Source organism: Condylura cristata, unplaced genomic scaffold (assembly GCF_000260355.1).
Source record: "Condylura cristata isolate star-nosed mole 26May11 unplaced genomic scaffold, ConCri1.0 scaffold00032, whole genome shotgun sequence".
NCBI lineage: Eukaryota > Metazoa > Chordata > Mammalia > Eulipotyphla > Talpidae > Condylura > Condylura cristata.
The window spans coordinates 7,596,705-7,620,619 of record NW_004567133.1 but is presented as its reverse complement, the minus strand read 5'-3'; the positions used below and the strand labels follow the sequence as shown (position 1 = coordinate 7,620,619).

The 23,915-nt window shown below is 50.0% G+C and overlaps 1 protein-coding gene across 8 annotated transcripts in view; it reads right to left on the bottom strand.

The window, feature by feature from the left end:
• ARHGAP17 (Rho GTPase activating protein 17) overlaps positions 1–23,915 on the bottom strand; it is a 72,668-nt gene that overhangs the window by 27,020 nt on the left and 21,733 nt on the right. For all 8 annotated transcript variants that reach the window (XR_001145974.1, XR_001145975.1, XM_012731861.1 and 5 more), the window contains 8 exons: positions 15,119–15,158; positions 12,391–12,495; positions 7,871–7,944; positions 6,017–6,128; positions 5,674–5,750; positions 3,426–3,537; positions 2,402–2,470; positions 2,162–2,243 (listed from right to left, as the gene is read on the bottom strand). Coding sequence is in view for 6 of the 8 variants with exons in the window: in XM_012731861.1 (XP_012587315.1) it covers positions 2,162–2,243; positions 2,402–2,470; positions 3,426–3,537; positions 5,674–5,750; positions 6,017–6,128; positions 7,871–7,944; positions 12,391–12,465 (601 nt within the window). In the remaining 2 variants the exon portion in view is untranslated. Of the gene's footprint in view, positions 1–2,161; positions 2,244–2,401; positions 2,471–3,425; positions 3,538–5,673; positions 5,751–6,016; positions 6,129–7,870; positions 7,945–12,390; positions 12,496–15,118; positions 15,159–23,915 lie in introns of those variants that run through there.

Genomic DNA, 23,915 nt, shown 5'->3' with positions numbered 1-23,915 from the left:
CAGCTCAGGAGACCAGGGTTCACTGACATCAGCTACGAGAGAAGACTCCTCACATGAGGGGCGCACGGGGGTCTCGTAGGACAGAGGGCGGTTAAACAGGCTGGGAACAGCCCGGCGAGCTTGGGCCTGGGGACCCAAGACTTGACTCTTCACACATGAGGTGGCAAGGACGAGAATGCGGTGGGGAGGAAGGTGCAGACCCCAGCGATTGAGCGTGAAAAGGAGAGAGGGCGCCGAGGCTTCCAACCTGCAGCACTGGCAGGGGGGCGCCACGGAAACAAGGGGGCAGCCCAAGGGCAGAGAATCTGCTTTGAGAGCCACCAGGGGCCGAGCCGAGGGGACTGAGGTGAAGAGCAGCTGAGAGCGGGCGGGGTCCACGCCGGGCCGTCGAGGCGTGGGGGTGCCGGGAGGAGGAAGAGAGCAGAGCCAGGACTGGAGCGCGCGGAAGGCTGACTCCTGGGGCAGGGCCCAGGTGGGGACACGTGAAAGGACACAGTCAAGCGGAGCAAGGGGGTTTCCCACGGAGAGTCGGCCCTGAGGGCGCAGTGCTTCTTCCCAGCAGCAGCGCCCCTGGAGGAGAAAGCAGACTTCAAAGTGTTGAGAGTGGACAACGATGAAAAAGTGGGGGCCACTGAGGAAAAGGAGACACGCGCAGGATCTGCCAGAGGAGTGGTGGACAGAGCGGCCGGTGGGGGCTGAGCCGGGGCGGCAGGCCCGGGCGGCGGGTCATGCTGGGCTGCTGCTTTCCTGCTGTGCAGACACGCTGCTGAGTGCCTCTAACACAGAGGAGGGGACAGGAAGACAGGGCGGAGGTAGCCACGGGACAGGCAGAAGTGGGAGGGGCGGGCCCCAAGGTGCCTGCAGCAAGCTCACACAGAAAGAACGGTGGAGCCTATTTACCTCCCGGGCTGCTTCCCATGACTTTCTGACATGCTTCTCTAGGAGAAACAGTCTTGGAGGAAAAAACAGGATTGAAAGTAAAAAGAAAAGAGGACGGCACAAGAAAGTGTCCTCTCTGCGTGCTCACCAGGCAGTCCTTCCTGACCAGGCTTTAGGCCGAGCCGGCGGGCAGGAGCTCACCCTACGTGGCGCACAGTCGGCATCCACTAAAAGCCAGCCCTGTGCCCTGGCTCCCCATCCAGGCTGAGCCCCTCATCATGACCCTGCCCCACCAGAAACCAGGAAACTAGATCCCGAGGGCAGGACGGCAGCTTGTCCTAGAAAGAACAGGCGAGGGAAAGGGATGCTGCCCTTGGGGGTGCTGAAGGCCTGGCAGGTGATCAGTCAAGAGAGAACTCCCTAATTCCACACTCCAAAAACTCCCAGGCACCAAGCCAGAACCTGCTGGGATTCCCTAACTGAGCGGAGAAAGTGGCATTTCTGAGGGGGTGGTGTGGGTGCACAGCCATAGCACACACCCCCACTTGCTCTGGCTCTCTCACTCCTCAGGGTTATCACACTTAGCACCAGCGCAAGACCGTGGTTCCCAAACTCCAGGGACTCAAACTCCAAAAGTCAGGTCTACGGCACAAGCAAAATAACTGAACCAAAGACAACAGCGATTTCTGCCCCTGCAAGGTTTCCGCCTCTCTGCTGGTAAATCAGAGGAATTAGAATCAAACATTTCAATGTTCTATTAAGGCTAAACATTCAGTCCATTTGAAAAGTGTGGGCAATATCAGCGATGTGCTGGAGTACAGAGGGAGGAGAGGCGATCTGGAAGCTGTGGTCACGGTCTGACCATCCGATCACACCCACTCAGTGCCTGATGATGGGCATCAAGTACTTGCTTCTCAATTTCTTTTGGAAAGTCCAAAATATTTCCCCTAGAATGGTTGTTCTTAGAGCCCCAGGGGGAGAATAAGCCCTGTGATGTAATTTAAAGAGGTAATTAGAGGCTAGGATTTTTCAAGCCTATTTAGAAGAGAGAAAAAAACAGAGCTACTCCCCCCAAGATTTTCAAAGATTTCAGAAATGTAAACCGTGTCATTAGTATGTTAATTTGGGTTTGGAAGGAATTAAAGAATGCAGCAGGGAAGATGAAATTATGCCAAGAAGTAGTGCCCCCTAAGCAGAGAGGCATGCAAAGGGGTCAGGGCGGAGATCAGAGCCAGAGGGGCAGAGGCGAGAAGAGGCACCAGCCCGCACCCGGTTACATTACCTTGATGGGCTCGCATTTCGGGAAGGGCCTTTTCTAAGACTGCTAATGCTTTTCTATGGTAATCTGCTTGGGCTTCTAATAACTGAGAACAGACCCACATTCAAAAACAAAAGTAACGTTAGCATCGGATGGACACACACACAATGGCTGAGCAAAACCAAAAAATGAAATCTTTGCTGAAAAGCTAAAATGACTGAATTTTTATAATGCCTTGACATGGTGCCAAGGCAGGGTGCTTACCGTCACGAAGAATTTGCCATACTCCCCTTCTTTGGCCATGAAGTTGTACATGTCTGCTGCAAGCTGATCCTGGGTGTGTGGAAGAGAAGAGAGTCAGTGAGAATAAAGAGCTGGAAGAACGTGGCCTCTAAGAATTACATCTCCATGAGCTTTTAGTACAAAATGTGATGGCGACAGCCACAGATCAAACATCCATCCATTCTGAGCAAAATCATATGCTGGGCCAACAAACCAATAGGCAAGTTTATTATGTATTCACATGGGAAGACCTCCAACGTATGTGGGCAGTGTGTCTTGTTTAGAAGAACAGAGCATTATGTGACATGGTCAAAAAAAGTGAGGAAATACATTAGATTTTTATTGCCCTGTTAGTACAAAAATACCTCTGGACGAAAAAACAAGAAATCAGTTAGCAGTGGTTACCTGTTGGGAACAGTGAAAATGAAGCAGGAGGAGGATAAGGGTGGACTTTACCGCATAGAGCTTTCAGCTTTTGGTATTTGAACAAGTGTTAATGAAGGACTTACAGAAAGGTTTTCTAAAAAAGTGAGCGATTGAGCAATTATAAATATGTCTTCTGTTTTCAATATCAAAGTACACAAATGCACATGAAGTTCCTCACTTGTGAAAAAAATCTGGAAATGCTAATTAAGAGTAACAAACATGCCTTCAGAAAACCTGGGAAGCAAGTCAAGTCAACTCCTGGAGTCCCCCACACCTCACTCCGAAAGAGAAAGGGGTGGGAGGAAACCATGGGGAAGCTGGGGCTACCCTGGGGCACTTGGGTATTTTGGTCACATTTTAGAATCTATCATACTTTAATTTTTTAAAAAGTTTCATTCTGGTTATAAAGCTAATGTTCGAGTCTTAGAAAATAAAGAAAGCCCACCCTCCGTATCATTTGACCTGCTAGCAAATCAAAGCTTGTATACTGTTGGTAATTTATAGTATTTGACTTTACAATCATGATTTGCAAAAACCAAGCTATCAATGCAAATACACATCTACTAGGGAACTCTCATACCTTGCACTGTTCTACTTTATTTCCAGCTTCATCCATTTCTTCCTTTAGCGTATCTATTTTTGATGGGAGCCCCTGAAAGTTGGTTCCTGAAGACTTGTGGGCCTGGTTCCACCTGCAAAACACGGGCAAGGGCCAGTATCTGAGCACCGGCCGCACAGTCAACCTTGAGGTGTCCTGGACCTAATGGAGACGGACTCCTTTCCCCAGGTGAATTCTCCCTGGGGTGGGTATGAGACCTCAGACACCTGCTTCCCCTGAGTTTTCCACTAAGGGAGGAAGGAGACAAGAATCAGTGTGTACTCAGGACTCTCAAGGTGCTGGGAGCAGCTTTCTGATGAGCATAGTCGACCACATCTTATCTCACACACTCTCCACTGCTAAAATCAGCCCACGATTTATCCCTTTCTTGCAGAGTCTGATCATAGGATCCTTGTTAGGAGCCGTCCCTTGCTCTGATCTGGAATAAAATCAAACCCTGTGCCTTGGAGTCAGTCACTGCCCTTGAGGACCCCTTATGAACCTTCCTACTTCCATCCTACCCTGTAATTACCAGTAGTCAGAGCTGCAGCAATGCAGGTAGCAATCTGTAGTTATAAATGGGTGTAAAGCAATAAAAGCATTGCCAAGAACCAATATTCTAAAGACAGTATCTATAGCAAACCTGAAATGTAATGAGGAACATTTACACTCCCTTTTCAGTGAGTCAAAGGATTGGGTGCGGGGATCATACTACAACAGTAGAAAGTACCTGGGGTAAAACTTTAAAACACTTTCTGTTGCCACGGGTGCTTTACCTACCTGAATAAGGCATGTCTGCTACTGTATAGAACACTCAACTGAAACGTGGATACCACAGAGATGCAGCATGAAAGCTCAGGGCAGCAACTTCGCAAGCCCCGACTGCTGCATTGCCAAAACGCTCTATCTCCCCTGATCCGTGTCCAGAAGCGAGATGCTCTTGCAGAACGGCTTCAGCGTGCCCGCCAAGACACCACGGGCAATACCATGTAGTAGAGAGAGCACTTTGGAGTCTGACATGCCCAAGTCTGAAGCTCGGCTCTGCCTACACTAGCGGTGTGACCTTGTGCAATAACCTCTCTGCATGACAGCTGGTTCACCTGGACAACTAAGGGAGCAACTGCCTGCCTTGCAGAACTGTCACAAGAGTTGAGGAGTCTGTGTGTGTGTAGGTGTGTACGTGTATATACAATGTCTAGCATATAACGAATTCCTAGTTAAAGTTAGCAGTTACTATTTTCCTCCAGGGAGGGAAGAATCACAGGAATAAGTAAAAGTAAAGAAATAGTCAACTGCCCCAGTTCCTGCCGGGGTGCCGCACTGCAGATGTAAAACCCCAGGGAGGCAGGCCCACCACCTGCCAGGGAGGGCTCGCGCGCGCCCCCCTGAGTAGCTAGCCATTGCAGCACTCTTCCTTAGCCTGAGCAAAAACTGAACCTTGCGGAGGCCTCTACCACAGCCTTGGTCCTTGCCCAGAGGCTCTAATCATAGGATGCATGTAGCCAAGAGAAGGCAGACTGGTCAGAATGGTTCCCTCACTTGCTATTTCTCAGACCTGAAGGAAATCCTGCGGATGGACACCTCAAGACATTCTCATCTGTAAAGCAAGTCTCCTCTCAAAGTGGGGCGCTACCTCTCCTGTGAGCCCAGTGCCCCTCAGTGCCCAGGAAGGGCTACTGCATGTGGCATCCAGTTCTTGTGCACATTACGCCCCCAAATGCTCTCTACTCAAAACAAGTGCTGAGCGAGTCCGATGAGCTGGCCCAACTCGGACGCAGCTGGACACCTGGCAGGTGCCGGACGTGGCGGCCGCCTTCACCCCGCCATGCATTCACTGCTAGATGCCCTCCTACTTGTCAACAAGGCAGCGCAGCCGTGTGGGTCTTAGCCCAACAGCCCCTCGGCGTGGTGAAGGTCCCACGCCGACTCCTACCCTGCACTCTGCCAACAGCAAGGCTCTTGGAAGGATTTGCCCTGAAAACACTTACTTAGATTTTCTAGTTCCTACTTCCTCTCACTGCTGGTTCACAGAGAACAGATGTTCTCACAGCCCCCGCCACGTTTGGGAGAATGAGGCCTCAAGGCTGGTGTCTGGCTGGCTGGCCTGCGGGCCCAGGGTGTGGGCCTCTGTTCACACCCCATCTGTTCGCTCGGCCTGGCCCTCATCGGTGTGGTGGCCGGGCATATGGTATAACCTTAGTTACTGGTTAATTTTACAGCCCCACCTTACCTGGCTCTGACCGAATCCCAGTCCAACACCAATTTAGCAAGCTGTTTCCTCTGTTTTTGGATGTTGGGAATCTCCACCTAGAAAGAGGGACATGCCACATACCAGATGGGACCAGCTCCAGGGTTTTGAGCTTAATAATTGAAGGCCTGAGAGTTATTTACAGGTTTTTTTCTCTTCAGCAAAGGCTCTTATATCCTGATTCCCCCTCCCCTTCCACCCCAATTTCCAAAAAGAAGCGTACACCAAAGCCAGTGATTACTGATAACGTTCTGGACACAAGTGGACATTCCCTGGCCCAGCCCGTGTGCTGTGGCTCCTCCCTGCTGCCCAGGAGCGCACCCACCTCGGCAATGAAGTACAGTGGGTCCACAATCTCCTTCTCGATAAAGACTTCGTGCTGCGAGAGCTCCAAGGCCAGCTGATTCTCAGCATCCCCACACGTCTCCAGCATCTTCCTTTAAAAACAAGAAGACCCACAAGAAGCATGTGCTCGTGATCCCGGCGTTCAGCCCAAGCGCCGCTCTGCTCAGTGTGAGGGAGCTCAGCAGGCGCGGGGCGACACCTAGAACCTGGGCCACAGGCCTGTGCTCTGCAAGGAAAAGACCGTCTTGGGTCCACTTTGCAGCATGTGCGGGTGCGCGTGCGGGCAGCCCCTCCCTCGGGGGCTGCTCAGGGCCAGTGGGAGCCAAGTCTCAGAAGCACCCGCAAGGCCAAGTCCTACATAGAGTTGGCTGTGTGTTTTCTGTCTGTGAGCAGGACTTGCCTGGGCAGGGTCTCGTCCCACATTCAGACAGGGTGGGTTTCTACCAGACAGAGGGGTAGTGGGACGCTGCAAAGGCTACGTGACATGAAAATCACATTTCCTTTTGCTTTCCTGTGAGCATGGGATGGGTCATAATCAGGGCACATGCAAATGAGGTCGCTGCATGTCTCTGCCCTCTGGCCCTCTCTTCCTTTCCTCCCGCTTCCTTTCCTGCAGTCCCAGACATGGCTGGAATTGGACATGTGTGTGGCGCTGGCAGGTGGTGACTGTGAGATCTATGGCTATGAACATGGTTTCTGCCAGCGCTCATGAGTTTATAAAAAAGCCTTTGCTGGCCCTCCCTGGTGGTGCAGCGGGTTAAAGCACAGCACTGAGAAGCTAAAGCCACTTCCGCATGAGTTCGATCCCCGCCTGCCCCGGAGGTGACCACATGGCGTGGCAGACCTCTCCTGACCCGCCCGCTGCTCCCCTCAGCAGTGTACTTCGTCGATCTGCCTGTTCTGCTCCTCTCTCTGTCTCTGGTGAATCCTCTCACCCTCCACATTTCTGGCCTGTACCCTAGTTCCATATGAATAAATAAATAAATCTTTAAAAAAAAAAAAAAAAGCCTTTGCTGTTTACCAGCCCCACGGTCTTGGGCATTTTACTTAGTCTCTCTGTTAATTTCCTCAATTGTGAAGTGGGGTGAACTTTAGCTCTCCGGTTGTCCTGAGCGCGCAATGAGGTGCTTCCGGGAAAGTACTTCCCACAGCAGCAGCACGTGCAGGCCGGCGCCCAGTGTGGCGAGGGGGCGCCGGTGTGGGGCAGGCTGGACAGGAAACATGCCCATGCTGCCCGCTTCGTCCACGCTCCCAAGTGGGTACTCCCCGAGTTGGGAGCCAAGAGGAAGGAGACCGGGCGAACAGGTGGGCACTCCGTGTGGAGGCCCAGAGGCTGGCCCAGCACACGCAGGCCCACGGACAGCGGGCGCAGGGGGCTAAAGGGCACCTCCCTCAGGAAGGGTGACCCTTCCCCCATACAACAAAAACAACCGCGTCGTTAGATCTTAAGTTGTAACATATGCCCACTGCGGGGGGGAAAAAGCCAAATGATTCGGAAAATACATTGTTCTGACGATCTGGTGGCCATGGCAGAGGCAGACAAGCCTGAGACTACAGGGGCTTGGTCGGAGGCCATAAATTTGAGTGGACACCTGGAGCCTCTTAGGGACGCAGCTCTTCATCCCCAGGCTCAGGCCATAAACACGGAGCCTGTCAACTGCTTTCTGCAGCCCCGTGTAGCCTCCACTCTGTCGCCCCCCTAATCCCCCCCCAGCTGCTCTCCCGTTAGGTGAGTCACCCCACTCTGGTCACACAAGTGGCCGTGTCCTCACACAGCCATCCACCTCCTCTGGCCCTGTGGGTACCCGGCTCTTTCTGAGGGGGTGACTCTTACCCCAGAAGACAGTCCTCCAGCTGGGTCGATGCTTCTTGCACATTCTGAGCCAAAGCAGTCAGGGGGAGCTTTTTCTGAAAGATAGAAAACAGTGTGTTTTTCCATTATGATTGACACCCACTGTCAAATACCTGATGCAGGGCATTGCTTGACATTTTCTCCTCCAGACAAAGTGCACGGAGGTTCAGGTTCTGGCCTCGAATGTGTGGGGCCTGTGACTGGGCCTCTGAGTCCGCCTCCTCATGCTTGCATGCTGGGAGGAAGAGCGCCTGTGTCCTGGGGCTGCCTACTGAAGGAGACTCCCAAGGTCAAGTCCTAGGTAAATTGCAGTTGCTGTTATTGTTGTTGTTACCACACTAATGAATGAGTCTGGTGCACACTAGTCCCAGGCCCTGGGGACACAAGACACAGATCTTGCTGCCTGACTATTACGACAAACAAATGAAAAAAAAATTGATCGGTTTACAAAACTTGATAGAATTAGTCATTCTTCCATCAGCGCTTAGTTTGGCTGTAATCAGCTAAAGCTGTAGTTAAATATGGAGAAATGATCTTGTAAAATAGCAAGAAAGTGTCCCTGGAGTGTTTAAATTCAAAATCCCCATCTTCCTATCAGACTTGATTTCCAACTGGGAATGACCACAGGATCATCTGATCAGCACCCACCTGGACAAGGACGCCTGCCGCCCTGGAGGGTAGGCAGCCGGGCCAGGCTGCCCGTGAGGGGCAGCAGAGCCATGCCTGGGGGAGGTCTATACCCCAGTTCTGAGTCTCTTTGTCACTGGCTGGTGGCTTATCTAAGGACATGGGGAGAAGAGGCCTGGAAAACAAGGAGTTGGCCTGAACACCACACTGCGAACAAACCCGCTTTCCACGCTGCAGCGCCCCAGGAAAAGGGCACCCCCGCCAAAGACACGCCTCCCCAGTGCAGCCCTCAGCTCTGGGCATCGCCTGTCTTTCTTGCATTCAAAGGGCTCTATCCTATACTTATACATGTGTTTACTTATATGTATAGAGTATTTGTGGAAGGTATTCAAGAAACTGCTAACACTGGTGGTTCTGGAGAGGAAACTGGGGTCCCCAGGGAAGGGGACTAAGAGATTTCACTGTCTGCTCTTTTGTATATTTTGGATTTTGGCCACGGCAATGTATAGCATATTCAAAACAGTAAACTGAAATTTAAAAATATATAATAGAAATACCTATAAATATATTTGCCTACCTCTTCTCCCCGCCACCCCCCCCCCAACCAGGTTATTTACAAACAAATAATTAACAGACATCATATCCTCCCTGTCCCCTGGAAATCATTCCAGGCGTCCACACATCTAGTCTAGGAAGAAAGCAAAAAACGGGCAGAGCACTTTGACCATCACAGAGAATGAGTCATATACTTTAGTTACGCTGCTTTTCTAAGGTCATGTAAATGTAGGATAAATGCAGTCATCAAGAGACATATGCTTTGTGCAACTTTGGGGAGTTCAATGAGTTGGTGGGAGAAAAACAATCAGCTAAAAGGGAGTCTATGCTGAAGAGCGTGATTCAGGTCCCACCGTTAATAGCCCAGGTCACAGCAGCTCTGAGTCCTAACGTCACAAGGAAGGTCCTTCTCCTGCTCAACACGTAAGTCCGTTAATGGACACTGTTTACCAACCTCAAACTCCTCCACAGAGGGCTGAGACCTTCAGCTGATGTATCACCAGGGCTTCATGTAAGAAGCCATGATTTATGAAATCTGTGTATAAAAGAAATTAATAGCAGGCCTAATACAAGATACACCTTGGCTCTGTGAGCTGATGGCTCGAGCGGGGCAGGCTACCAGCTCCGTCTCTCCTCCCTCATTTCTTGCCCCTTGCACGGCCGGCCCTTTGGAGGTTCCCACTCTTGGACCCACAGTCCTGGAGACTGATTTTCCCCATAATGTGGGCCCTCTTGTGATCATCTATCTCTTTATTGTCTCCATGGCGGCTGCTCTTCCCACATGCAGCATGTAGGCATTCTCAGAGCCCCGCCTTTGACACTCACATTTGAAGTTGGACAAGAAGGTTAAGGCATCAGGTTTTAAAAAATAAAGGCCAGGTCTCTGCTGGAACATACCCATCATCTGCCACTCTTCCCCTCCTTTGTAGTTGAGTTACCACCTCCTCCAGGAAGTCTCACCTGATAGCCTCCCCTCCTTGGTGCCCATTCTTGGTCCTCCCATAAGCCCTGTGCATGTTTTGCTGCTCTGCAATTATCTGCTTGTGTATAGTACCACCCAGGCCACAAGCACCTCTCAGGCAGAGACCCTATTCACTCATTTTGTGTCTCCAACACTAGTGCATAGGTTTTTCATAAATGTTTTTCAATTTATTTGTTTTAAGTGAATACACGTGACATCTGGGCTGAGTCTTAGCAGACAAAAGGAACAACGCATAAGTGAGTGAGGGACACTGGGAGTGGAGGTGGCCAAGGAGCTTTCATCACAAATGCTATCAGATTATGGAGGGTTTCAGTCATGCCAGAGAGCTTGCACTGTAGTTGAGGCAACAGGAATCAGCCAGTGTCCCTCCAAAGAGCGCCATGGGCATTATGGGGTGCTTTCTGTAGGGCTCTCTCCTCCAGGCACACCAGAAGGTTTAGTATCTTAGTGCCTATCCTCCAAACGCCAATATCGTTCCCCCAGTCTTTTGGGAAACCAAAAACATCTCCACCATTTCCAGATATCCCTAAGAATATCCCTTGTTGAAAACACTCAAGATTTTTTCTTTGAAGGCAAGAACATGACAGGACTAATTTGTATTCACGAAACCAAATCTGGTGGTCAGGCTGGAGATAGACCAGAAAAGAGAGAGGAATGGAGACTGGAAAGGCAGCTCAGGAGGTGAGTGCAATACGCAGGTGAGAGGAAATCAGGCCTGGCATCAGACACGGTGGGGCAGTGGAGTAAGGGATTCAGAAAATACTCAGAATCACCGTCTTGCTAATCACGGAGCTATGAGAGGACGAGGATAAAGGGAGAGCCCCAAAGTTTCTATCTTGCATAACTGGGTGGATGGAATTCAAAGTCAACCCGGAAGGAACAGGTTAAACATGTTAAAATAACATCTAGGGGAGGAAGTTCTTGCCTGGCTGAAAATGATTTATAAGTCTCTGGCATAAACATGCCAGTCAGAAGCCGCAAGGACAGAGAGCTGGCCCAGGGAATGTGGCAGCGAGGCTAACGGGGGGAAGGGCAGAGCCGTAGGAGACAGACGTAAAAGGCAGGCAGGGGAGAAACTGGGCAGCGGGCAGCAGCCGCAGGGCAGGCCCACTGGATGGGCTGGTTCTGATGGATGGGCCGGAGCGCCTTCCTGGAAGCGAGGGTGTATGCAAACTTCCAGTCCTCTGCTACACTGAATTGCAGAGTCCTAAGTATGGTGCAAGAGAGGGAGTCACCCTGAGGTCAAGGCGCCCGTCCATGTATGTAGGACGTGTTCGAGAGAGGGGGCACCAGTCACCCGCATGCCACTCTTCTGTTTGAGACATCCGGTGACAAACAAAACAATATGGCAAATCGTAGCTTCCTGTGTGCCACTGAAGCTTGCACCTCAATATTACACAGGCCTCGATGGCAAGTCCATGCTGACGAGCTGGGAACTTGTAAAGCAAGGCCAGGACTGCCTCAAGAAAGAAAGCTGCTGCTCTCCTGGTGGTCTACGACATGCTCTGAATAAATGCAGCGCAGACACCCCTTGTGTCCGTCCTGCTTCCTTTCTAGAACAGAAGCCTGCTTTTCTTAGGATCTAACGGTCTCGCCAGAGCCTATGAACTGGAGGTAGAGCCAGACCTGTGCCCGGAGGCTGGGCCCTGACCAGCTAAGCATGTCAGCACAGTCCACCTACTGGCCATCGTCTCCTCTGCCCCTGGTAACAAGGGTGGAGTGGGAATGTGACGTGACACAGATCAATGTAGTGGGAAGAAACTTTTGCTTGCCAAGGGCTTGGAAAAAGATGTTTCTCATTCCATTAAGAAATCTACTGGAAGCGTGCTCTCTATTCCTGCGAGGAGACATGCAGCCTGCGAAGCTGCCAGAAGCCGGCCGTGACCGGAAAGGTGCCCGCTGAGGAGAAAGCAAACAGTGGAGACGACAGAGGAGACGGCCAGGAGCTGGATTCCAGGTTACATCACCGAAATGTTAGACCAAGTCTTCCCCACTCTGTGCCAATTTCTAGATTTTTCAGTTAGAAAGTCAGCAAATTACTTCTACTTTCTAAGTCAGCTTAAGACAGGTTTTCAGCCTTTGGGCCAAAGGATTCCAAACCGATATTTCCATTCCTCTTATCAATGACAAATGGCTTTAGAAGCACCTGGAGAAGTCCGCGTGAGCAGGGCTTCCAGCTCTGTGGTGTGCTAAGCACAGAGGAATGTTCTGGTCAGGCTGGTGTTGTGTGAACAGAGATACCAGGCACTAACCTACAGGCACCTCTGCCACTGCTGCCTGGGAAAGCCTGCAGGCTGGTGACCAGCACCCGCCCGCCCGCCCGCAACCCCGCACTCACGTGTCTCCGCTCCGTGTCGGTGCCATGCTGGCCCTGGAAGCAGGCCATCAGGCGCTTGTGGGACTGGTGGCACATCGACCGCACCGTGTCCAGGCGCCGCTCAATCTGGGGAGACAGACGGAGGCCGTTGGCGGGCTCACGACCAGCACAGCCCCCACTGGCAGCCTGCAGGCCAGCAGGAGCAGCGCCCCGTTGCCTAATGTCTTAGCTTCTGGGTGTCAGTGGAAGTGGTTCCCAGCAGGGTTTATGACGCTGGAGTTACAGAGTTGTGGGGCACAGTCCGTCCTTCAGCATGGGCTTGGGCCTCTCTCTATCTGACGAGAGCCAGTGGTATCCCCTCCCCCAGGTGTGACAGCCTGAACTGTTCTCAGACACAGTCAAATATGCCCCTGGTTGTGGCTGAGAACCACTGACTGACCGCCTGTACACTGAGGGGCCCGGGTCCTTTAAAGGCCAAATCTGTGGGACAGTCTTGCTGAGACCTGCCCAAAGAGCGTGGGGGCAAGTCGAGGCACAGGCAAGGGTGCCCACAGGTCCAGCCAACAGAACTGCAAACGAGCACACTGGGCCCAGAACCAGACCAGGTGGAGCGGGAGTCTTCCAAACATCAGCATGTCAAACAGGAGAATCAAAATAAACGTTCCACAATTTAAACTGAAGCCCAGAGTCTTCAAAAATGATCCCTTATCGGATTGGGTGGGTTTTCATTTTGACTGTTCTCTTTTTTTTTTTTGATCTTACAAATAAACATCTAAGCAGAATGGCCAGCCCTAAGAAATACTGATTTAGGGGACCCCACGCATCATGATTAACTTCCCAAAATATTATCGCTGGGAGATGGCTGTTTATGGCAAAGAAAGCTGCTTTTTACAGGAAGGAATGCCAAAAATGTGTGTTCTGATGACTCATTAAGAATGTGAACAGGCCCTCTGGGATGCTTTCTATTTTAAAGAAAAATCAACAAATTCAAAGCAGAATGCATTTCTACCCCAAACATCTCATGGGGGGGGGGGGGAGTATTACGCCTCTTTCTCAAAGGTCCTCACTGCCCCAGCTTTTCTCAGATCCAGGTGATCTGCCTGGCACATCTACACTGAGGAGCGGAGCATGTGACCTTCCCAAACCTTAGAACGGCTAGACTTTACAACATTGGAAAACTACAGCCATGTGCCAAAAGGGCAAAAAAAAAAAAAAAGAAAGAAAAGAGAAGAAGGAAAAAGAGCCGCCCCAGCACTCCCTTCCCCTTTGGCCCCCAGCCCCAATGGAGTGTGAAGCGGGGCTGGGAGCTGGTCTGCTGTGGTCACTGGTGCCTCCTGCGTGTGGGACACTGGCACAGGGCAGACCAGGTTCCCTTTGGAGGTTGAAAGCACAGTCTGTATGGAGTCCCTGTGCAAAGTACTAGAAAAACAACAGCAAACAGCGGAGGGGGGGTTCCCGCTCCCCTGGGGCAACTCCATCCAAGGAGAATCAACAGGCGGCTTCCTGAATTGCTTTAACAGACATCTCAGAAAAGATGTAGCAGACACCTACAAGTTAAGACAACTACCCTTAACTTGCTAAACGAAGCGACACATTCCCGGTGCTTTCCAGACTCACCTCTAGCCCCTTTTATCAGTGCTAGGGATGGATACCACCCTCACAGTAGAACCTGGAAACTGAGGCACAGGGAGACCATAAAGCTAATGCAGGCAATCTTTGATGGCCAAGCAGGCAGCTGGACACTGGACTCCACCCCTTTAACCGCTACTTCCCTTCTTAATAGAGAAAAGACCAGAAATGAAAGTAGGAAGACATGGCAGATACAGTGGAATTTCTAGAAATTGGCCAAATTCTCAGGCCCCAGTGGAAGTCTGAACAAGGGACAGACAGTCAAGGCCCAGCTCCATGAGAACTGCATTCCCAAGGTGCCCATGAGGACCTGGCCACTTCTCAGGGCTGCTGGGTTAAGTGAGAGCAGGCTTGTTAGTGATGGGGAGGAAGAATGCCACATGAAATCTCCATTGAATGAAAGCTGATAACTTCCAAACAACTACTTCTGAAAGAGAGTTTGGAATATGTAATTCAAGGAGGAATTACTATTAATGATCCTTCAATAAATTTTTAAAAAATACCCTAACTTGGAATAAAAAAACTTCAAGTTCTCAAAAATTTTCCTGTAAATCTCCCACCTGCAGAAGGCGGTGTGTTTAGGGTGTGGCAGAAGCAGCACTCAGTCATGGCAGCGAGCACCCCTGCTGGTCACCCCAGTGGCCTCAGGTGGACCTGACAGTTGGCCACTGTCACCGAGACTCGGGCCAGGCCTCGGGGCAGCAGGGTGAAAGAGGGTGACAGACAAGAGTAGGTGGGAGGCTGTGGGGGCCTCCGCTGAACCCAGAGGGACCGTCCACCGGGCCTCACCCAGCAGGGGACCAAATCCCTGGCCACCCCAGCCGTGAAAGGGCACAGGGTCATGATCCACTGGCCGGTCCCTGCCCCTGCCCCTGCCCCAGCCTCCACCTGGTGCTGGACAGCAGGTAGAGCCCCCTCTGAGGCTCACAGAGGGACACCTGCGTTTCAGATCCCCTTTTAACGACCATGCAGCAACATGCTTTCTTTTCTGCTCAAAACCATGCTACTCAGTTTTCTTCTGTTTCAGGTGAAAAACTAAAGCACAACTTTGGTTCTCGCCTATGGAATTTTTTTCTTGATCTGCCTTTAAACGAGCATTTCTAAAAGACTATTTTGTTACCTGCAACAGATCTTCACTGAGTACTTCTGTCTTCTCAGCTCTGTGGGAAAAATGAAAAGTTTATAGTTAGAAATCCAGAAATGAAAAGCAACTCTTATTGTCCTGGAGTTTAAAAGCAAACAGGTAGAAATGAGTGGTAAGGGGGAAAAAAATTACTAATTTTTACACCAGAGGCAATTTAAACTGAAGTTTTCACTCTGGACAAGAACAAATGATCTCCACCACTGCACTCGAACTCAGGAACCCACAGACTCCCAGGGGCTGGGGCAGGGGAGGTGTTGAGTTAAAATGCCATTTTCCAGGCCTCCCCTCAATAATTTCTAAATCCACAGGCCTGCTGTGAAAGTCTGCCTTTCTAAGAAGCTCCTCCCTGCCCAGGATTGTACCACAGAAGGCCTACAGGCCAGATTTTGAGAGAAAACTGCTGCAGAGAGCTCAAGCTTAGGTGCTTAAAAGGATCACTTCTGAGCTTCACAGCCTTACTGAAGCAAGCTTGCGTGAACGCAGCTATGCACATACAGTAAGAACACCTGCGTAACCCCGACTTCAGATTTTTTCATCTCTATGTCAAGAAAATATTTTCACTTTCCCTCTTCTATTGCTTTAGAACTGCTCTTAGATTAACATCACTGACCTTCCCAGAAAACCACCGTGTTGGCCAGCAGTCAGCAGAAGAGCACTCTGGGCTGCTGGAGGCTCTGTGGCCAGGACACAAGAATTTCTTAAGATTCTGCTCTGCAGTTCATTCAGAAGGAAAGTGTCTCGTCACACAAAATACCCAGAAATGCTGTAATCATACTACCTGTCTGGACTTCTGCTTCAAACAGCAATTTAAGGCAAGCAATTTAACATCTCCACCAAAATTCCCAGTGAAATGAACAAGAACAGCATGAAAGTTTTGGGAAACTCCAGTTCAGCACTAACACTGGAGGGAAGGCCATCAGTGAACTCAAACACTAGATACACAGGCGAGAGGAAGGCTGTCAGGCTGGAACTGAAGGCTTCGACGTGGGTAAACACCCTCTCGCTCCCAGAGCAGCACCAGCCAGGGAGAGGGCGGGCTCACCCTCAGCCTACGCTCCAGCAGTGGCACTGTCCCAGGGAATTCCAGCACCGTGGTCACACAGTGCCCCAGTTAACTGGGAGAGGGCTGAGGGAGTGGCTCCCTCCCAGTTTCTGCAGGAAAGGAGGCCTCTGCTGTGACTCAGTGCCTCCCAGCTCCAGAGAAGCAGAGCCTGGAGACCAGATCAGGGCTCTGCTCCCAGACTTGACTGTCAGCCCCATGAACAACTTCTCAAGCAGCAGGCAAGAATAGCCTATCCCAGCCCTGGCTTGGCACACTCAATCCCTGGGACTGCTGGGGCATCCGACGCAGGCTGGTGTGGAGCAGAGTCCCGAGGACTGTAAACTCAAGCTACCAGGCCGCCAAAGACCCGAGAGTTAGTCTAGCTGGGACACACCTGGTACAAGGTAGCCTCTGGTTGCGTATTATTTATATTTGCATATTATTGATGAATAATGAGTGTTAATAAATACAGACAGGAGTAAATAGCAGAATAAGCAGCTAAAATTTGAAAGATGTGACCTCTGGGTTGAAGCGTCTCAGCTGGGAGAGCAGAGTGAGTGAGGTGAGAACTCAGTTCTCAGAGATTACGCTGTTTACCATCATCTAACTTCTTAAACTATGTGTACAGAGTTTCCAATTTTTAGCAACAGTATGTCCACCACTTTTTTATTGACAGGCTTGATGTGAAGCCTAACCTAACACTGAAGCAACAGACCAGCAACCAACTTGCACCAGTGTACACAGAACACCTGGTTGGTCCCCAAACCCAGGGCAGCCCAGTGATGTACCGCCCTGTTTTCCAGTTAACACTGGGTCCCTTTGCCTGAAATTTGGAGTCACACTACCTGGAGTGGTGTCTGGAGACTGAGAGATCTTAAGGAACATGTTTTTGTTTTTGTTTTTATGAAAATGTTAACATTGTTCAAAAATAACACCTCTTGTGTTTCCTGCCTTCGTGGATTTTATTGCCTTGATAAAATTAATTTTAGAAAGAAAGCTGGGGCATCTTCTTAATCAGAATGGAGGGTTTACTGAAACGATTAAAACTACCTTTGCCTGTTATTCAGGGAAAATCCCTTGCCCTCCAGCCCAGCTTTATTGCTTAAAATGCAATGGCCCTCCTGGTGGCGCAGCGGGTTAAAGCACAGCACTAAGAAGCTAAAGCCACTTCGCATGAGTTCGAAGCCCGCCTGCCCCAGTGGTGACCACATGGCACAGCAGACCTTTCCTGACCCGCCTGTTGACCCCCTCAGCAGTGTTCTTTATCGATCTGCCTGTTCTGCTCTCCACTGTCTCTGGTGAGTCCTCTCACTGCCCCTGCCTGTACCCCAGTTCTGTATGCCTGTACCCCAGTTCTGCACAAATAAATAAACCTTTAAAAAAATGCACACTGTGATGACCCAGTACACCTGTACCTCACCACCAGCAGGTTCGCAAGCACCATCACACCTGCACAGTTACCTGTTGTTAGCTTAGATTTCACATATGTGCTAAAGTGTCATTAACTACCATCACCAAATTGACTTTAGATTCTAGAACTTATCTTACACCTGAGGACCCAACCTTTCCCTAGCAATTTCCCCCTTCAGCCCCTGGTTGCCACTATTTTGCTCTGTTTCCATGAGTTCGAGTTTTACTTTTTTAATTCCATCTATAAGCAAGATCACACAGTATTTGCTTTCCTGTTTGGCTCCTTTCACTTAGCGCAATGTTCTGGAGGTTCATCCAGGTTGTTGCAAAAGGTAGGAACTTCTCTATTCTCGAGGCTGAGTAAGGCTGTGTGTGTGTGTGTGTGCGCGCGCGCGCGTACACGTTGAGTACACAGTACACACAGCACATTTTCTTTCTCCATTCATCTGTTGACAGACACTTGGGTTGTTTCCCACATCTTCACTACTGTGAGTAGTGCTGAAATGAACACAGGAGAACAGGTAGCTGTTTTAAGAGACCGACTTCACTCCCTTGGGTTACATAACCAGCAGTGGGATTGTTGGGTTGTGAGATGGGTCTATTCATTTCTGAGGAAACAACATACTGTGTTCCACAACAGCTGTACCAGTCGACATTCCCACCAACAGGTGTGTGCAAAGTTTCCATTTCCCCATGTCCTTGCCAGCTCCTAGCATCTCTTTCTTGTCATTCTGATTGTAACCATTCTAACAGGTGAAGTGATATCGCTTACGGTTTTCACTTTTCATTTCCCCTCACAATGACTGACGTTGAACACCTTTCATATACTTGCTGCCTATTTGTATGTCTTAGGGGGAAAAGTCCTTCACCCAGTTTTAAAATCAGTTTTTTTTTTTTTTGCTATTGTGTTATATAAAATCCTTATATACGCTTTGCAAATGTTCTCTCCCATCCCATAAGAAGCCTTTTCATTCTGCCAACTATTTGCCTTTGTTGTACAGAAGCTTTTTGATTTAATGTAGTTTCACTTGCTTATTTCTGCTTTTGTTTCCGGTGCCTTTGGTGTCTACCTGTGAACTATTACCAAGACCAACATCAAGAAGCTTTTCCCCTATTTTCTTCTAGTTTTGTGGTTTCAGGTCTCACATTTACATCTTTGATCTAGTTCATGTTATATTCGTGAGTTGTGTAAAGAGACTATACAATAGTCTGAAATCTGAACTGTGATGCCTCCAGTCCAGTCTCTACCAGACTGCTTTGGCCATTCAGCGCCTTTTGTAGTGACATATGAATTTTCAGATGTTTTCTATTTCTGTGAAGAATGCTACTGGAATTGTGACAAGAACTATATTAAATCCACAGAGTGCTTTGAGTAGTGTGAACACTTTAATATTAATTCTTCCAATCCATGAATATGGGTTATCTAGGAAAGATTATCTTTCAGTGACAGATCATGATTGCAGAATATAATACACATGTAAGGGCGCCCTATACAGATTCCCTCAATGGGGGCTGTAATTTTAGGGGCCACTAGTACTCCCTACCTTCTACAACATAAAGTCAAAAGGACCTGATCTCCCTCCTCAATATCACTGGTCCAAGGTTCAGCCCTTTCTACACTGATATGTGGTGGGAGTTATTTGCCTTACCAGAGACAGGGGACTAACCAAAGAAATTCTAGCAACTAATCAAGATTCCTGTTCAAAAGGCATTTACATTAGTCACAGAAATTTTTTTTTAACTAGGTATGTTATTTTTGATTATTTTTCTTTAACTATAAAGACAGCAAAGAGCAAAGACTGTGTAAATCTATCAATCACCCAAGACAAGAAAATACAATAGATAAAAGTATCCAATAATAATACCACTTGCTAGCTCAGGTTATTTTCAATTAGACATTTTGCTACACAGATAAATGCATTGTCTGAGCAGCAAATAAATGTAAACGTCTCACATATGGGCTTTTTCTGCTTTGTCAGAGCCTTCTTTGTGCTCAACATTCTGTGCTTGAAACACACTTGATTATTTCCTGTCTGTAACTGGAAAAACAATACAAAGCAGGAAGGAACCTCCTGCTAGCCATTTTACTCTGGGGTTTGTTTTTTCCTATGCAAGTCTCTGTGCAGTTTCACGAGTTAATTAAGCAAGGCTGCCACCAGGTAGGGTTTTAATTTACCTGTCACTTTTGGGTAAAGCCTAAGATTGATTTATCTTTTTCTTCCTGGTTTCCAAAGCCCAAAGGCAGCTTTTCCCTAACAAGGTGTGAGAAATCCAACTTCTCAGTTGTGGCAAAAGGAAGTTTCACTCAGCCCATGAGCAGGACAAAACAGGAACATCCCCAAACTGAGGCAGCTCATCTACCAAAATGACAGGAAATGCTCAAAATTTCCAGTTGGCCCACAACTTCCACCTCTAATCAAACACTGACTTCTGGATGAGTTTCTGTCGTCCTCACTCTAGTGCCAAACGCCACTGCTGTCAACCACCATCGTTGCCCAGGGTTCTGGCAACCTCACTCAGGGTGTGTCCACAGTCATAAAGCAGGGGGGAGCCCGGGAATAAATGCTGCACTCCACACCTTCCACACCCCCAGGGGCCCTTCGGAGCCCAGAGCATGGCTGACTCCCTCCCTACCAGACAGAGCTCCCAGGGGGAGACTAAGTCGACTTTAACTGCCCCGCCCAGCGTCCAGCCAGTGCCTGCCTGCACCCTACAGACACACACTGTATGAACAAACAAAGGTCTATCTACACATCGGTAAGGGTTTGAAAGATTTTAAAAGAAGTAGCATGAAAAAAAAATCCCCTAGCTAGTCAGAGAAGCCTCATATGTGTAGCATTGGCTTCTTCAGTCGTGTCCACAATGACTACAATGAAAATGAGGTCTGGCCTGTTCAAGTTTTATAAGTACATATATATATATATATAAAAAAAAAAACCCACAAAAGTAAGCCAACCATAAGACCAAGGCCAACAAACTAGCAACCGTCAGGTCAGATCCAGCCCACAGCCTGGTTCTGCATGGCCAGCAAGCTAGGAATAGTTTTTATCATTAAAAGGCATGAAAACTACATGAAATTCAGATTGCGCTGTTGACAAACAGTTCTCCTGGCACACAGTCAGCCTTACTTATTGCTGTGACACCCAACAAAGCAGCCACCACAGAGACCACATGGCCTGCAGAACACCAAATACTTCCTGCCTGGCGGCTTACAGAAAAAGCCTGCCCACCCCCATCCACACCAGGGATCCTCAAGGGTGAGCGGGCTTCGCTGCAGCGCTTTGAGCCCAGTGTCCGAGGCTGGCCTGGAGGTGTAGCTGCTCTTCCTAGATACTCTGCTTTGTGTTCGAGAAGCACCTGGCAAAATCCAGGGGGTGGCTGACTTGGGCCACAGAGCCAAAGTGCGCAGGCACGGTTAGTGCCAGCGAGCTGGTGCAGAACTCGGAATGGCCTCTCCTCAGCTACCCCCCTCCACACCACCTCCCCAAACAGCACTGAAATAGAACCATTGTTTCCCTTCTGGCCCCTACGTATAAACATATTTTAGAGCGAGATCTAAATAAATACAATTCTCTATGTTGGGCGTCGGCAGACTTTTTCTGGAAAGGCCACATCATAAATATTTTAGGCTGGCAGGCAACATCGTCCTTATTGCAATGCCTTCTCTCTGCTGTGGCATCAAAAAGGAGCCAAAGACGATTTAGAAACGAATGGCCTTGGCTATGTGCCATAAAACTTTATTTATGGAAGCTGAAATTTGAATTTGCATACATTTTATATGGCACAAAATATTATTCTTCTTTTGAACTTTCTGAAGCCATTTGAAATGCAAGAATCATTCCGGGTCTAGTGTGGCCACACTTGGTCCACACGCTGCCGCTCGCCAAGCCCCGATCTCTGTGAGAGTTAAGTTTGGTTTCCCATGAAAATCCAATCCTTCTTAATCACTTCCAACTTATTATTTTGAAGGGGGATTTCTGGGCTTTCCCAACTTACATTTCTGAAGTCAGGAGGGGCTGGCTTTTCAAGACTTCACCAAGCAGTTCCGTGTCAGCCCTTTCAGCCACTTGGGGCCTTGAGAGCAGGTGGGCCTCCTCCTACTACCCAGGGAGGGCAGCCAGGAGGCCTATCAAGCTCCCAGGGCGCCCCCAACCCCCGCCCCCAACCCCAGAGCTGCTGTTCTGTCCTACTGCGACTTACACATTCACTGTTAAAATAATTAAAAGAAACCGGGCATGGAGAGAATTTTCAAGAAACCGATTTTAAATCCTGATGACTGGTGAATACCCAGGTTCCCCTTTGACAGTAAAACAATCTACACCCGTCCGCTGCAGAGTCTCTGGGCGTGGCACACGGGGCGGCCTTCCCGCCCGCAGGAGAGAGCTGGTGCTGGCACGAGGCCTGAGTGCCAGGCCCACGCGTAGGGCGCTGTGAGGAGGGCTGTGGGCACCTGCAGCTCCTGTCCCTTGTCACCAGCCGCTCCGGCGCGCGCCCCGGCCTTGTGCCACACGAGGCAGCCCCCACCTGACACCCCGGCCGAGGAGGCTGCGTGTCTCCTCTTTATCTCACTGGATTAGCTGTCATCTGAAATTTCTGGGAAGGAATCTGAAGTGGACGTACTGGGATTTTAAAATAAGGGACTCTCTGACACATCTATAACTGAAGCAATTTGTCACACATTCCACAAAGTAGTTAAAAAATCTTGGGAGTTTACAGAACTCTAAAGGAATGGTATGGGGAAAGGGAAAAAATGATCTCTGGGTATGACACTAAAAAGAAGGATGTGTGTCAGTAGGAAAATGACCAAACGGTATTCTGGGCGAGATGCCTCCAACAGTGCACAGCCTGAATTATTTCCCCAAGGGACAGATTTCACCCACATACTGAGAGCTCCCCTAAGGTCATGGCATGTACACAGGAACACCACCCTCATCCATCTTAACTGAATCCCCATAACATTTATTTAAATTCCAGTTTAAGATGAACTGTCACGCTTTAAAATACAGACTTGAGTTCTATCAGTTCCCCAAATGAGGGTGCTTGACTGGGCTCCTGTGGGTCGGCTGGCCTGGCTGCCCTCAGCGCGTGAGAGGGAGTGCACCCGAGAGCCCAGCTGTGAGCTGGTGCCAAGTCGGGCAAAGACAGCAGAGTCGGAAGGAAAGTGCCTGACCATCAGCACTCTGAGTCCCTCCCCCAGTCTCTCCCCTGGCCTGCTCCAGGCCGGACCCCTGCAAGGACCTGGGAGCAGCTGAGCTTGCCACTGAAAAACATCTGAGACAAAATAGGCAGAAATACAAGGAAAACAGTTTGCAAAGTACTGCAGCGGGGACAGGACAAGGGAGCGAGGCCTCTGGAGGAGGGTGTGGGAGGCTCAGGGCACAGTCACAGCAGCACAGAGGCCAGGAGGAGCTGGGAAGCCACACACAGAATCTGAAGTGAAAGTGCCAGCGGCAAGGCCATGCGTGCTGGGCTCTGACTCAGCCTGGCGCTGGCAGGGCCCCCCACAGTGAGACAGGTTGTGCCGGCTCTTGCAGGTGCCGCTTCTAGTCAGCACGTTCCGACGCTGCAAAGCATGTTCCCGCAGAATGTGGGCGACAAGTGGCCATGGAGCGCTCAGCCGAGCTGGCCAGGACCCACTGCGCGCACGGCTAATCTAACAGCAGCTCCAGCAGGGCCCGCTGCGCCCCCCGCCTCGGTGACGCCAGGGGACGGCAGTGAAGCCGCCTGGGCGGTGGCTGGGGCCCTCAGGCGTGGCCACGCGTTACAGTCCCGGGGCTTTCAAAATAATACAGAGGATTCCATTTCTATGAAGTGGCCAGCGAAAGCAAAGCTCCAGCGGCAGAAAGCAGATTAGTGGTGAGCCAGGGGTAGGGGCAGGAACGAGAAGTAACTAAAGGGGCTTAAGGGGCCCAGGTACTGTGACAAACTTTTAAATCGAACTGCAGTGGCGAGTTATACGAGTCTGACAATTCACTGAAAATCAGCAATGATACACTTGAAATGGGGACTGCTGTGATATATAAAGGATATCTCAAATGGCTGCTACGTAAAAAGTTCTTGGCCCCCCACCCTGAATGAGTCAGACCCTCTGGGAGCGGGCGGGGGCTTGCAGTTTCTGAGGCTCCCTGGGCCAGGGCGCCAGCAGCCGGCACATGGCGAGACACCAGCGCAAGAGGGCCCACGGCAGAGGGTCAGTGAGCCTGAGGGACAGGCCTTCGGGCTCTCGACCCAGACTCCAGAATGTGGTGTGACTCACACCTGCGTTTACCCTCGTGCCTCCACAGACATCAGTTGAGGGCTAAGAAGCTGATGGGCAGCAGA